Genomic DNA, 16,250 nt, shown 5'->3' with positions numbered 1-16,250 from the left:
AACATATATTTCATCCCCTTCTCTCTCAGACCAAACAAGACCATGTGAAACCTTGGGATTCGGATTCGCCCCTGACCTGAACTTCAAACCCACATCTTCTCCATTGCTAAAACCACTATTTCTATCTCTGCAATACTAGTTGCCTCCACCCTACCTAAACCCTTCTGCCACTGAAACCCTCATACATGTTTTTGTCACCTCCAGACTATTCCTCCAATCACTTGATGTTGTATTCCTCTGTCCATATTCCATGAACTCCAACTCATAGAAAATTCCCTAAGCTCTGCTCAGTAGCCTACACTGGCTCTTTATCTCCCACTGCACTGAACATAAAATTTTCATCCTGGTCTTCAAATACACCCATGGCCTTGCTCCATGCTATGTTTACCTTCAGGAGCGGAGAGCAGTCAGACCTGTGTGGAAACAACCAGAACGGGAAGCGGATAAATCCAGCACGGGACCCGGGGCCTTCACTTACCTTCAGGAGCAGAGAGCAGTCGGACCTCTTCCAAAGCACAGGAGTTTTTATAAAAAAGAGAAAAATCAAGTGACGTCACAGGAAAGCTGCAAGGTGATTGGTTGGTGAGTCAATGCTATTAGGGAATAACTCTAAATAGCTGGGTAAGTATCTAAGGTGAGAAAGGTTTACAGTTTTTTTTTTCAAATATAGTATGCAGTGTTTTTTTTGGGAGTTCTATAGGACCAGGGAAGAAGGGGCCGAGAGTAACTGATATTATTTGACATTAAGATCTTCCAAAAGGTTAATTTAAAGGGTTAAGTCATGGCAGGAGAGCTCAAAGCCTTGGTGTGCTTCCATGTCGGAAGCCGGGAACATTTCCAGTGCCCGGGACCGGCATGTGTGCAGGAAGTGACTCCAGCTGCCGCTCTTGGAAGCCCGGGTTTCGGAGCTGGAGCGGCAGCTGGGGACACTGTGGAGCATCCACGAGGCGGAGAGTATCGTTGATAGCACGTATAGAGAGGCGGTCACAACGCAGGCTCAGACCCCACAGGCAGGAAGGGAATGGGTGACCACCAGGCAGAGCCAGAGGACTAGGCAGGCAGTGCAGGAATCTCCTATGGCTATTCCCCTGCAAAACAGATATACTGCTTTGAATACTGTTGGGGAGAATGGCCTCTCTGGGAAAGCAGCAACATCCCAATTTGTTACACCATGGTTGGCTCGACTGCACAGGGGAGGAGTTAAAAGTGTTGGAATGCAATCGTTATAGGAGATTCAATTGTAAGGGGAATAGATGGGTGTTTCTGTGGCTGCAAAAGAGACTCCAGGATGGCATGTTCCTCCCTGGTGCTAGGTCAAGGATGTCTCAGAGCAGTTACAGGACATTCTGAAGGGGGAGGGTGAACAGCCAGTGGTCGTGGTACACATTGGTACAAACAACATAGGTAAAAAAAAATAGGATGTGGTCCTAAAAGCAGAATATAGGGAGTTAGGAAGTAAGTTGAACAGTAGGACCTCAAAGGTAGTGATCTCAGGATTACTACCAGGGCCACGTGATAGTCAGAGTAGAAATAGCAGGATATAGCGGATGAATATGTGGCTGAAGAGATGGTGTGAAGGGGAGGGTTATAGATTCCTGGGACATTGGGACCGGTTCTGGGGGAGGTGGGACCAGTACAAACTGGACAGGTTACACCTGGGCAGGACCGGGACTGATGTCCTCGGGGGAATATTTGCTAGAGTGGTTGGGGAGGGTTTAAACTAAAATGGCATGTGGATGGGAATCTTTGCAAGGAGTCAGAGGAGGGGGGATCAAAGACAAGAACAAAAGACAGTAAGGGGAATAAGACGGCACAGTGGCGCAGTGGTTAGCACCGCAGCCTCACAGCTCCAGGGACCCGGGTTCAATTCTGGGTACTGTCTGTGCGGAGTTTGCAAGTTCTCCCTGTGACCGCGTGGGTTTTCGCCGGGTGCTCCGGTTTCCTCCCACTGCCAAAGACTTGCAGGTGATAGGTAAATTGGCCATTGTAAATTGCCCCTCGTGTAGGTAGGGGGTAGGGAATATGGGATTGCCGTAGGGTTAGTATAAATGGGTGGTTCTTGGTCGGCACAGACTCGGTGGGCCGAAGGGCCTGTTTCAGTGCTGTATCTCTAAATAAAAAACAAATAAATAAAAATAAAAGTGATAGGCAGAGAAATCAAGGGCCAGATTCAAACAGGGCCACAGTGCAAAATAGTGGGAAGGGGACAAGTAATGTTAAAAAGACAAGCCTTAGGGCTTTGTGCCTTAACGCGCAGAGCACACGCAATAAAGTGAACGAATTAATCGCGCAAATAGATGTAAACGGGTATGATATAGTCAGGATCAGAGACATGGCTGCAAGGTGACCAGGAATGGGAAATTAATGTCCAGGGGTATTCAGTATTTAGGAAGGACAGACAAAAAGCAAAAGGCGGAGCTGCATTGCTGGTTAAAGAGGAAATTAATGCAATAGTGAGGAAGGATATTAGCTCTAACGATGTGGAATCCTTATGGGTAGAGCTGAGAAACACTAAGGAACAAAAAACATGAGTGGGGGTTGTATATAGACCCCCAAACTGTGACATTGGGAATGGCATTAAACAGGAAATTAGAGGCGCATGAGATAAAGGAACATCTGTAATTATGGCTGAATTTAATTAGAATTAGAACATTACAGCGCAGTACAGGCCCTTCGGCCCTCGTTGTTGCACCGACCTGTGAAACCATCTGACCTACACTATTCCATTTTCATCCATATGTCTATCCAACGACCACTTAAATGCCCTTAAAGTTGGCGAGTCTACTACTGTTGCAGGCAGGGCGTTCCACGCCCCTACTACTCTCTGAGTAAAGAAACTACCTCTGACATCTGTCCGATATCTATCACCCCTCAACTTAAAGCTACGTCCCCTCGTGTTTGCCATCACCATCCGAGGAAAAAGACTCTCACTATCCACCCTATCTAACCCTCTGATTATCTTATATGTCTCTATTAAGTCACCTCTCCTCCTCCTTCTCTCTAACGAAAACAACCTCAAGTCCCTCAGCCTTTCCTCGTAAGACCTTCCCTCCATACCAGGCAACATCCTAGTAAATCTCCTCTGCACCCTTTCCATAGCTTCCATATCCTTCCTATAATGCGGTGACCAGAACTGCACGCAATACTCCAGGTGCGGTCTCACCAGAGTTTTGTACAGCTGCAGCATGACCTCGTGGCTCCGAAACTCGATCCCCCTACTAATAAAAGCCAACACACCATATGCCTTCTTAACAGCCCTATTAAATCCCTGAAGGTTGCTACCCAGGTTATGTACCTGGACACCAAGATCTCTCTGTTCATCTACACTACCAAGAATCTTCCCATTAGCCCAGTACTCTGCATTCCTGTTACTCCTTCCAAAGTGAATCACCTCGCACTTTTCCGCATTAAACTCCATTTGCCATCTCTCAGCCCAGCTCTGCAGCCTATCTGCGTCCCTCTGTACCCTACAACATCCTTCGGCACTATCCACAACTCCACCTACCTTAGTGTCATCCGGAAATTTACTAACCCACCCTTCTACACCCTCTTCCAGGTCATTTATAAAAATGACAAACATCAGTGGCCCCAAAACAGATCCTTGCGGTACACCACTAGTAACTAAACTCCAGGATGAACATTTGCCATCAACCACCACCCTCTGTCTTCTTTCAGCTAGCCAATATCTGCATATAGATTGGGCAAATCAAATTAGTCACAATACCATAGAGGAGGAATTCATGGAGTGTATACAGGATGGTTTTCTGGACCAATACGTTGAGGAACCAACTGGAGAACAGGCTATCCTAGACTGGGTATTGTGTAATGAGAGAGAAATAATTGACAATCGAGTGGTGCAAGACCCCTTGGGGATGAGCAACCACAATATGTTAGAATTCTTCATCAAGATGGAGAGTGACTTAGCTGATTCTGAGACTAGGGTCCTGAACCTTAGTAAAAGAAACTACGAAGGTATTGGCTATGACGGATGGAGAAACGTTACTTAAAGGGATGATGGTGGATAGACAATGGCAAACATTTAAAGGGCGCAGGGATGAGCTGCAACAATTGTTAATCTCTGTCTGGCGCAAAAGTAAAACGGGGAGGGTAACCAAACTAAAATAAAAGCAAAATACTACGGATGCTGGAAATCTGAAATAAAAACAAGAAATGCTGGAAATACTCAGCAGGTGTGGCAGCATCTGTGGAGAGAGAAGCAGAGTTAACGTTTCAGGTCACTAACCTTTCTTCAGAACTGGCAAATTTTAGAAATGTGAAAGGTTATAAGCAAGTAAAGCGGGGATGAGGCAAGAGATAACAAAGCAGGTGTAAATAGGACAAGTCACAGAATAGCTGACCAGAAGGTCGTGGAGCAAAGGCAAATAATATGTTAATGGTGTGTTGAAAGACAAAGCATTAGTACAGATAGGGTGTTAACAGACTGAAAATTGAACAGCCGCAAGTACAAACATGAAAAAAAAAGTGGGTAAGCAAACTGAACAAACTAAGATGAAATAAAATAAAATAAACACAAAAAATATATTTTAAAAAAGGAAAAAGAAAAAAAACTGAAAATATAAGTAAAATGGAGCTCACCGTGCTCTGAAATTATTGAAGGTAACCAAACCATGGCTTACAAGGGAAATTAGAGATAGCATTAGATCCAAGAGGCATATAAATCTTCCAGAAAAAACAACAGATCTTGAGGATTGGGAGCAGTTTAGAAGTCAGCAAAGGAGGACCAAGGGATTGATTAAGGAGGGGAAAATAGAGTACGAGAGCAAGCTTGCAGGGAACATAAAAACTGACTGTAAAAGTTTCTATAGGTATGTGAAGAGAAAAAGATTGGTGAAGACAAATGTAGGTCCCTTACAGTCAGAAACAGGGGAATTTATTATGGGGAACAAAGAAATGGCTGACCAACTAAATGCATACTTTGGTTCTGTCTTCACAAAGAAGAACATAAATATCATACCAGAAATGCTGGGGAACACAGGGTTTAGTGAGAGAGAGGAACTGAAGGAAATCAGTATTACTAGAGAAATGGTGTTGGGGAAATTGATGGGATTGTAGGCCGATAAATCCCCAGGGCCTGATGGTCTGCATCCCAGACTACTTAAGGAAGTGGCCCTAGAAATAGTGGATGCATTGGTGGTCATCTTCCAAGAGTCTGTCGACTCTGGAACAGTTCCTACAGATTGGAGAGTAGCTAATGTAACCCACTATTTAAAAAGGGGGGTAGAGAGAAAGCAGGGAATTACAGACCAGTCAGCCTGACGTTGGAAGTGAGGAAAATTCTAGAGTCCATTATCAAAGATTTTATAGCAGAGCATTTAGAGAACAGTGGTAGAATCGGGCAGAGTCAGCATGGATTTAGGAAAAGGGAAATCATGCTTGACAAATCTACTAGAATTCTTCGAGGATGTAACTAGTAGAGTTGATGAGGGGGAGCCAGTGGATGTGGTTTATTTGGACTTTTAGAAGGCTTTCGACAAAGTCCCACATAAGAGAATAGCGTGTAAAATTAAAGCACATGGGATTGGGGGTAGTGTATTGCGATGGATAGAAAATTGGTTGGCAGACAGGAAACAGAGTAGGGACAAATGGGTCTTTTTCCGAATGGCAGGCAGTGACTGGTGGGGTACTGCAGGGATCGGTGCTCGGACCCCAGTTATTCACAATATATATTCATGATTTAGATGAGGGAACTAAATGCAATATCTCCAAATTTGCAGATGACACAAAACTGGGCGGGAAGGTGAGTTGGGAGGAGGATGCAGAGAGGTTTCATGGTGATTTGAACAAGTTGCGTGAGTGGGCTAATGCATGGCAGATGCAGTATAATGTGGATAAATATGAGGTTATCCACTGTAGTCACAAAAACAGGAAGGCAGATTATCTGAACGGATATTAACAGAGAGGGGAATATGCAGCGAGACCTGGGTGTTCTCGTACACCAGTCGCTGAAGTAAGCGTGCAAGTCCAACAGGCGGTACAAAAGGCAAATGGTTTGTTGGCCATCATAGCGAGAGGATTTAAGTGGAGGAGCAGGGATGTCTTGCTGCAATTATACAGGGCCTTGGTGAGGCCACACCTGGAATAGTGTGTGCAGTTTTGGTCTTTTTATCTGAGGAAGGATGTCCTTGCTTTACAGGGAGTGCAGCGAAGGTTTACCACACTGATTCCTGGGATGGCGGGACTGACGTATGAGGAGAGATGGAGTCGGTTAGGATTATATATATATATATTTTTTTTTTTTGAGAGATACAGCACTGAAACAGGCCCTTCAGCCCACCGAGTCTGTGCCGACCATCAACCACCCATTTATACTAATGCTACACTAATCCCATATTCCTACCACATCCCCAACTGTCCCTATATTTCCCTACCACCTACCTACACTAGGGGCAATTGCTAATGGCCAATTTACCTATCAACCTGCAAGTCTTTTGGCTGTGGGAGGAAACCGGAGCACCCGGAGGAACCCCACGCAAACACAGGGAGAACTTGCAAACTCCGCACAGGCAGTACCCAGAATTGAACCCGGGTCACTGGAGCCGTGAGGCTGCGGTGCTAACCACTGCGCTGGAGTTCAGAAGAGTGAGGGGGGATCTCATAGAAATCTATAGAAAATTCTAACAGGACTTGTCAGAGTAGATGCAGGAAGGATGCTCCTGATGGTGGGGGAGTCCAGAACCAGGGGTCATAGTCTAAGGATACAAGGTAAACCTTTCAGGACTGAGATGAGGAGAAATTTCTTCACCCAGAGAGTGGTGAGCCTGTGGAATTCGCTACCACAGAAAGCAGTTGAGGCCAAAACATTGTATTTTTTCAAGAAGCAGTTATATATAGCTGTTAGGTCTAAAGAGATCAAAGGGTATGGGGCGAAAGCAGGAACAGGTTACTGAGTTGGATGATCAGCCATGATCATAAATGAATGGCGGAGCAGGCTCGAAGGGCCGAAAGGCCTACTCCTGCTCCTATTTTCTATGTTTCTATGCTACCACTGCATCTTTCCCCAGACTTCCCTTCACCACACATGCTTCAGTTTTTTGACTGCAACCTTCCCGGTCACTCGCTCTTCTTTCACCCAATGACTGATGGAGCTGTCAGATAACTGGGCCCTGCAGTCTGGAACTCTCTCCCCAAACCCCTGCACCTTACAACCTCTCCTCCTTTGAAACATTCCCAAAGCCCATCTTTTCACTGAAGTCTTCAATCACCATTCCACAGAAAAAAATCTTCCAATTTCCAGTTTCACTTGATGCTGGTTAATTTTAAAACGATGTCCTCAGCTCTCATGCTCAAAATGCAACTTAAACAATATCTGCATCATTTGCACCCCATGCATTTTGATTTAAATAGGACTACCTCCCTCTACTCGCAATTTTCATTGCTGTACTAGAAACAAATTCAATTTATCTTCGTGAATTAAAACATAAAAACACTGAGTGGCAGAAAAGGAATTTTGATCCGCATAGCCCAGGTTATTCCAAATATAAGAGCTAATTCAATGATCGAGCACTCCCAGCAAGATAGCAGATCTTGTCGGCACTGTTTAGGGCTTAACAGGCTGGATACAGAAGAGGCTGTTTCCATTGGCTGGTGTGTCTAGAACGAGGGAACATTGTTGCAGGATAAGGATGGAAATAATGTGAAATTTCTTCACTGAAGATTGTGAATCTTTAGAATTCTCTATCCCAAAGAGTTCTGGACATACAGTCGTTCAGTATATTCGAGGCAGAGATCGATAAATATTTCAACTCTAAGGATGAGAAAGTGGAGTTGAGATCGAAAATCAGGCACTGTTAATTGTATAATAAAAGCAAAATACTGTGGATGCTGGAAATCTGAAATAAAAACAAAACAAAAACTGTTCATTGTATATTATTTGTGTTTAATTGTATGCCAGTGGTGAATGATAACTATGGAATTACTTGTGCCCCTATAAATAGGCAAATAAACAAATTGTGGTTTTTGTGTTAGGAGGTATCTGCTTGTAATGTGCAACTCTTGTAAATAAATGCTTCTAAAAGCTTATAAAGATTGGCTCCATTTCTAGCCTTCACCAACTAGCTTTCTGTAATATAAGGTAGCAGAGGACAGTTGCCTAAAGGTGTAGGTTAGAAACTTTAAAAAAAATTCAGCCAGAAAACTATAGTCCTCGTGGCCACTGTGGAAAATGGCAGAAAGCAAGTGTAAACTGGTGAGATAAAAACAGAAAATAAGAAAGTGACAACAAGGGGAACCCTGTCACGGTTCTGGGAGGGAGGGGAAGGTGTGAGGGCAGAAGTAGTGTGGGAAATTGGTCGGATACGATTGACAGCCCTGTCAACCACAGTGGGGGAAATCCTCAGGTGAGGAAAAAGGAAGACATCAGAAGTTTGCATCATCAGAACTGATGCGTCCGATACACAGAAACTGGGAGAATGGAATGGAATCCTTAGAGGAAGCAGAATAAGCAAGTGTAGTGAAGGTAGCCGTGGGAGTCGGTGGGCTTAGAATGAATATTAGTAGACAGAGAAGTCGAGGAAGGAACGGGAAGTGTCAGAGATAGACCATGGAAAGGTGAGAGAAGGGTGGAAATTGCAAGCAAAGCTGATAAGTTTTCCAGTTTGGGGCGAGAGCAGGAAACAGCACCGATACAGTCATCAACGTTGAGGGAAGAAGCCTGAGTAGTACTGGAGCAAGAAATGTTCGACATACCCCAGAAAAAGACTGGCATAACTAGGACCCATGGGGGTACCCATAGCAACATCGCATATTTGAAGAAAGTGAGTGGAGTTGAAGGAGAAGTTGTTCAATGTGATGACAAGTTCAGCCAGGCAGAGGAGGGTGGTGGTGGATGGGAACTGATTGGGCCTCTGTTCAAGGAAGAAGTGGAGAGCCCTCAGATCGTCCTGATGGAGGATGGAGGTGTAGAGAGATTGGACGTCAATAGTAAAGAGGAGGTGGTTAGGACCAAGAAACTGGAAATTGTAGAAATGACATAGGTCATCAGAAGAGTCACAGATGTAGCTGGGAAGAGACTGGACTAGGGGAGAAAAGATAGTCAAGATAGGAAGAAATAAGTTCAGTGGGGCAGGAACAGGCTGAAACGATGGGTCTACCAGGGCAGTCCTGTTTCTGGATTTTGGGAAGGAGGCAGAAGCGGGCCATCTGGGTTGCGGGACTATAACATTGGAAGCTGTAGAAGAAAGATCTGGCGAGGTACGATTACCCTCCGATGTTCCAGGTGTCTGAACCATATGACCAGTGAAAGAATGAGGTGCATATGTGAACATGGGTTATTTCCCTATAAAAAAGGAAACAAGGCATAACCTTGCTCATGAGACATTCTGCGGTAACACAAAGAATAAAGGACTCAATCGTAGCAAAATTTTGAAATGGTCCAGATACTGGATGCAGGCATCAATACAATGGAAGGATTAAAGGTAGAGTGAGGACAAAAGCACCTTTAGCAGCACGAGGATGAGGATGAGGTTTGAGGATGAGGACGAAGACAGCAACAACAGGTGAATAAATCCCAGAAATACCCAAGGAACAGTTAATAGGTAGAAGCATAGAAACATAGAAGCAGGAGGCGGCCATTCGGCCCTGCGAGCCTGCACCACCATATACGAACATAGTTGATCATCCAAACTTAGTACCCTGTTCCCGCTTTCTCCCTGGATCCCTTTAGCCCCAAGAACTAAATCTAACTCTTTCTTGAATATATTTAATGATTTGGCCTCAACTGCTTTCTGTGATGGAGAATTCTACAGGTTCACCACTCTCTGGGTGAAGAAATCTCTCTTCATCTCAGTCCTAAATGGCTTACCCCTTATCTTTAGACTGTGACTCCTGGTCCTGGACTCCCTCGCCATCGGGAACATCCTTCCTGCATCTCGTCTGTCCAACCCTGTTAGAATTTTGTAGATTTCTATTAGATCGCCTCTCATTCTTCTAAACTCTAGCAAATACAAGCCTAATCGACCCAATCTTTCTTCATACGTCAGTCCTGCCGTCCCAGGAATCAGTCTGGTGAACCTTCGCTGCATTTCCTCCATAGCAAGAACACCCTTCCTCAGATAAAGAGACCAAAACTGCACACAATACTCCAGATGTGGTCTCACTAAGGCCTTGTATAATTGCAGCAAGACATCCTTGCTCCTGTACTCCAATGCTCTCGCTATGAAGACCAACATACCATTTGCCTTCTTAACTGCCTGCTGCACCTGCATGCTTACTTTCAGCGACTGGTGCACAAGGACATCCAGGTCTCGCTGCACCTCCCCCTTTCCCGATCTATCACCGTTCAGATCATCTGCCTTTCTGTTTTTGCCACCAAAGTGGATAACCTCACATTTATCCACATTTTTCTGCATCTGCCATGTATTTGCCCGCTCACTGAACCTGTCCAAATCACACTGGAGCTTCTCTGCATCCACCTCACAGCTCACACTCCCACCCAGCTTTGCGTCATTTGCAAACTTGGATATATTACATTTAATTCCTTCATCTATATCAATATATATTGTGCTTCAGGTGTGACTCAAAGTATCATTATGTAGTTGTCCTGAAGACTCCCACTTGCCAAGAATGAGGCATATTAATTTTGTCATGTGAACATTAATTTTAAACTGTTGCTGGAGTGAAGAAATGACTTGTTTTACAAGCAATCACCAGACATTTGGCAGGAGGACATATTAAGGTGCATACTAAGCGACAGTGTTTGGAGAGACGTTGAAGGCAGTATACAGAAGGTTTACTGGACTAATACCAGCAATGGGCGGGCTGCCTTATGAGGAAAGATTGGACAAGCTAGGCTTGAATCTGCTGGAGTTTAGAAGAGTAAGAGGCGACTTGATTGAAACATACAAAGATCCTGAGGGGTCTTGACAGGGTGGATGTGGAAAGGATGTTTCCCCTTGTGGGAAAATCTAGAACTAGGGGTCACTGTTTAAAAATAAGGGGTCGCCCATTTAAGACAGAGATGAGGAGAAATTTTTTCTCTCAGAGGGTCGTGAGTCTTTGGAATTCTCTTCCTCAGAAGGCGGTGGAAGCAAATTCTTTGAATATTTTTTTAAGGCAGAGTTAAGCAAGGGGGTGAAAAGTTATCGGGGGTAGGTGAAAACATGGAGTAATCAGTTCAGCTATGAACTTACTGAATGGCGGAGCAGGCTAGAGGGACCGAGCGGCTGACTCCTGCTCCCAATTCGTTTTTTCGTATGTAAAAGAATTGCCCACTGATTCAATTAAGAGAGATAGAGCTGGGCAATGATGATGCACATCTTGTCGGGGTGGGAGACAGCACTACATCCCTCCCCCCCGACCCCCCACCGAGAGCTTTGAAATCCACAAACGCAGGAGTGGTGAAGCCAGTTCATCACATGACTAACCTGCTGGCCAACTTGTAGTTATGAATTGTGCTCATAGGAGTGTTTTGGTCAGACTGCAGATTGTAACTGAACCTGGAACAAGACAGCCTCTCGCTTCCTCACAAGTTTCCAGACCCAGTGAAGACACGTAAACCACAAGAGAGAAAAGACTCCTACATCGAAACAAGTTAAAGCGTGTACTGGGCCCCAACCAACAGCAAGACTTACCGGCAACCAAAGACTCAACATCAAACCCAAAAGGACTGTGACTACAATCCATCTATTGCCTCAAATCTTTCCCCTTTATTCCTTTCTACTTTTCCTATCTCTATCTGCGTGTGTTTATTGCATATGCATGCTTGCGTGACTGCGTCGCGTATTCGTAGCCATTATGCGAATTAGAGTTTAAGATGAATAAACTTCCACCTTTCTTGTTTCAATATAAAAAAGCCTGTCTGATTTCTTTGCTTTATAACTGGAAAGTGGTGAACAAGGATTCACTGTGGGAGAGCTAAAAACATTGTTTCTAAAATTAAACCCCGTTACGGTTAGACCAGGCAAAAGCTGAGAGGGAACCCCTAGACCCCTATCTCACCTGGTCGTAACACAGTGAACTGCCCAAAGCAGAGGCAGGATCCTCAAAATGACACATGAAGGAGAATTCTGAGGAAGAGGATGAAGATAATAATGCATCCAAACAGAATATACTGCTCACAAAGTGTTTTAGTCCTGTGATGAATGTGTTAGTCATGGATTTCTTTAACTGTGCAGTACTAGATAATGTTTGAACTTCAACAGCACGTAGAAGAGATGGCTTACAACGTTAACTTGATTCACTAAGTAGTGAAAATCGATGTAAGATTAAAAATATAAAAGTACTAAAATAAAAGCAAAATACTGCAGATGCTGGAAATTTGAAACAAAAACTAAAAAAAAGTGCTGGAAATACTCAGCAGGTCTGGCAGCATCTGTGGAGAGAGAAGCAAAGTTAACGTTTCAGGTCAGTGACCTGATCTGATAAAAGGTCACTGGCCTGAAACGTTAACTTTGCTTCTCTCTCCACAGATGTTGCCAGACCTGAATAGTGGTAAATGGTTGTCTTACGGACTGGAGGAAGGTATACAGTGGGGGTCCCATGTGGTCGGTACAAGGATTACTGCTTTTCTTGATCGATATTAACGCTCTTGACATAGGTGTGCATGGCACAATTACAATATTTGCAGATGACACAAAACTTGGAAGTATTGTAAACTTCAAGAGGACATAGACAAGCTGCTGGAAAGGGCGGACATATAGCAGATGAAATTTAATGCAGAGAAGTGATGTTCTTTGTACCAAAACGTAAGGAGAGGCAATGTAAAATAAAAGGATTCAATTCTAAAGGGGGCACAGGAGCAGAGGGACTTGGGGGTATATGAGCACATATCTTTAAAGGTGGCAGGGCAAGGTTGAGAAAGCAGTTAATAAGACATATGAGATCCTGGGCTTTATCAATTGAGGCAAAGGGTACAAAAGCAAGGAGGTTATGGTGAACCTTCGTTAAATACTGGTGTAGCCTCAACTGGCGATTTGTGTCCAATTCTGGGCACCACACTTTAGGATGGATGTGAAGGCATGAGCAAGGATGCAAAAAAGATTCATGAGAATGATTCCAGGAATGAGGGACTTCCGTTACGTGAATAGATTAGACAAGCTGGGGCTGTTCTCCTTGGAGAAGAAAAGGATGAGAGAAGATTTGATTGAGGTGTCCAAAATCATGATTCCAGACAGAATAGACAGGGAGAAGCGGTTCTCACTGGCGGAGGAGTTGAGAATCAGAGGACACATATTTAAGGTGACTGGCAAAAGAGCCAACGCAACTTGGAAGCCATTCAGCCTGCCTTCTGTGCTGTAACCATTCTATTACTCTATAATTGTTAGGGGTCTGAGAGAAGGGGACCTCTTGCAATGTAATGCTTTGTACAGAATATGAAGGTTTATGATTTAATTTTTGAATTGCCCAATCGTAGAATTAATCCTGAAGTCTTTTGAGTGAATCAGGAATCATGCTACCAGATGCAATAGTCAGGAAATCTAACCTTGTACATCAAACCACTTGCAAGTTAAAGCACTTGGGCCCATCAGCAGTGCTCTACCCTGGGCACATGCTGAAAGAAGTTCAAAATATCTGCTAATGTGCAGTGAACATCTGCTAATCAAAGCAAGTCAATGTGCTGGGGTGGGAGTTACTGCATTATGAAAAATTTTACTTCATGGTTAAGTCTCTCCTAACTAATGCTTGAGTTGGCAGATCTTCCCTATTCATGGTTATCAATTAACTAACTCTTCACTTAATAACTGCATACATACCAGAAAGGTATTCCCACAATGTCCACATACCACACGTGTACCTTCAGGTTGCACTGGCAGGGCAGGCTGAGCAGGTTGTTCTTCTGGAATCAGCATCACTGGACCCAAATTAATTATGCGTCTACTGTGAGAAACAAGTGCTACATTAGATTAGATATTTTATACTGATCTTTAACAAACAACTCTGAAAACTTCTGTCACATGTTATGGGCATTATATTAAACCAAAGTTAGTTCCACTTCTGAGACACCCACATTTATGGGACAATGATTCCTGTGGATAAAATCAAGAATCCCAAACTAAAGCAATTTAGTTCAGTAATAAATTAATTGTTTAATAGTAAAGATAGCATTAACAGTTATTTTAAACTCTTTTCCAGCTTAAGATTTATACTTTTACTTAAAATCATGTTTTTTTGTACTGGGAAGAACAGAATCAGCCGCAGTACCAATTGTAATTTGCTGGAACCTCACAGCCAATCCTGGAATGTCAGCATAGAACTAAATGCATTCATGGTTACTGGACAATTTCAGTTTCTACTAAACTCACTCAGGAGATAGACAACTGCTTATAACTTACAAATTACCCATGCACAAATGAGTCTGTTCCTGCTCCATATTACCTACTCGCCACATGCATCAAGTGGCAGCAGTAATTCAGAGGCCTGGACTAAATGTTCCAGAGAAATGAGTTCAAATCCCACCACAGAGAATTTAAATTCAATTAAATCTGGAATAAAAGCTAGTATCAGTAATGGTGAGCCTGAAACTATTGGATTGTTGTGAAATCCCATCTGATTCACTAATGTTCTTTAGGGAAGGAAATCTGCCATCCTGACCTGGACTGGCCTATATGCGACTCCAGACCCACAGAAATATGGGTGACTCTCAACTGTCCTCTGAAATTGCCAAGCAAGCCACTCAATTGTATCAAACCACTATGAAAAAGTCTAACAACAAAACTGGGCGCGCAGTTCAGCATCAACTGAGGCATCCAGCAAGACAAAGGCACATCCAGTCCAGTCGACCCTGCAAAGTCCTCCTCACTAACATCTGTCCCAGCGGTCGAGCAACAGCCTAACAATCATACTCTCAGAATCAGATCTTTCAGCCATCGTCCCATGCTCTTCCATCACCATCCCCGAGTAAGTCTTGTCCCACCAGGCAGGACATATTATACTCCAGAAAGCCAGTTGAAGGATAGAATGGAGTCAATCTTTACAGACTTTTATAAGCATTTATTTACAGAGTTACACATTACAAGCATACACCACCTAACCCAACAACCAGAGTTTTAATCTGTGTCTCTTTATAGGGGGAACAAGTGAATCGCTAGTTAATGCCCACTACCTGCATGCAATGATACACAACTTAGGCAGTCCCTCGGAAGCGAGGATGACTTTCTTCCACTCCAGGGTTTGGGTCCTTAGGTGACTGAATAGTCCAATTCTGGATCCGCACACTCTGTCACAGGTGGGGCAGGTGGTGTTTGCTGAGGCGAATGAATGGGATGCTCGAATTTCCGAATGCTCCTTCCGCTGTTTGCGCTTGGTTGCTGCCTGGGCATGTCAATGTTGTTCGAACTGGCTGGCACCTTTGCGGAGGCTTCTTCTCCATTTTGGGTGGTCTCCGGCAAGAAGTTCCATCAGTGGAGATGTCACATTTTTTCAGGGAGGCTTTAAGGATCCTTGTAGCATTTCCTGTGCTCTCCTGGTAGCCTCTTGCCATGACGGAGCTCGGAGTAGAAAGTTTGTTTTGGGAGTCATGTGTCAGGCATGCGGACGATGTGGCCCACCCAATGTAACTGACTAGCCATGACCAGTGTCTCGCTACAGGGGATGTTGGTCTGAGAGGGACACTGATATTGGAGCGCATGTCCTGCCACTGAATTTGCAGGATCTTGCGGAAGCACCGCTGGTGATATCTCTTCAAGGCTTTGAGATTCTGCTGTACAGTGTCCATGTTTCCGACGCATACAGGAGGGCAGGTAACACTGCAGGCCTGTAGACCATGAGCTTGGTGCCGGGTTTGAGGTCTCTGTAACCAAACACGCTTTTCCTCAGATGACTTAAGACAGCGCTGGCACACTGGAGGCTATACTGAGTTACATCGTCGACGTCTGCCTTTGCTGAGGCGCGGCTCCCAGGGTAGGAGAAGTGATCCACATTGTCCAGTGGTTCGCAATAGATCTAGATACTTAGGGGACAGCATTGTGCTGTCTTCTGAATTAAAAACAAGAAATGCTGGAACCACTCAGCAGGTCAGGCAGCATCTGTGGAAAGAGAAGCAGAGTTAACGTTTCGGGTCAGTGACCCTTCTTCGGAACCGTTCCAAAGGATCACTGACCCGAAATGTTAACTGTGCTTCTCTTTCCACAGATGCTACCTGACCTGCTGAGTGGTTCCAGCATTTCTTATTTTTATTTCAGATTTCAGGCATCCGCAGTATTTTGCTTTTATTTGTCTTCCGAATGTTTAGCTTAAGGCCCATTCTTTCATACGCCTCCGTGAATGCATCAATGAGGCTTTGAAGCTCGGCCTCC

At 44.2% G+C, this 16,250-nt stretch overlaps 1 protein-coding gene across 3 annotated transcripts in view; it reads right to left on the bottom strand.

Moving 5' to 3' along the window:
* The window catches only part of pip4p2 (phosphatidylinositol-4,5-bisphosphate 4-phosphatase 2), a 105,725-nt gene that overhangs the window by 35,351 nt on the left and 54,124 nt on the right, over nt 1-16,250 (bottom strand). For all 3 annotated transcript variants that reach the window (XM_068030827.1, XM_068030828.1, XM_068030829.1), the window contains exon 4: nt 13,710-13,833. In XM_068030827.1, coding sequence (XP_067886928.1) covers nt 13,710-13,833 — 124 coding nt within the window. The remainder of the gene's footprint in view (nt 1-13,709; nt 13,834-16,250) is intronic.

This window comes from Heterodontus francisci, chromosome 5 (assembly GCF_036365525.1).
Source record: "Heterodontus francisci isolate sHetFra1 chromosome 5, sHetFra1.hap1, whole genome shotgun sequence".
Classification (NCBI taxonomy): Eukaryota; Metazoa; Chordata; class Chondrichthyes; order Heterodontiformes; family Heterodontidae; genus Heterodontus; species Heterodontus francisci.
The sequence above is the reverse complement of the archived record's forward strand: the minus strand, read 5'-3'. Positions and strand labels throughout refer to the sequence as shown.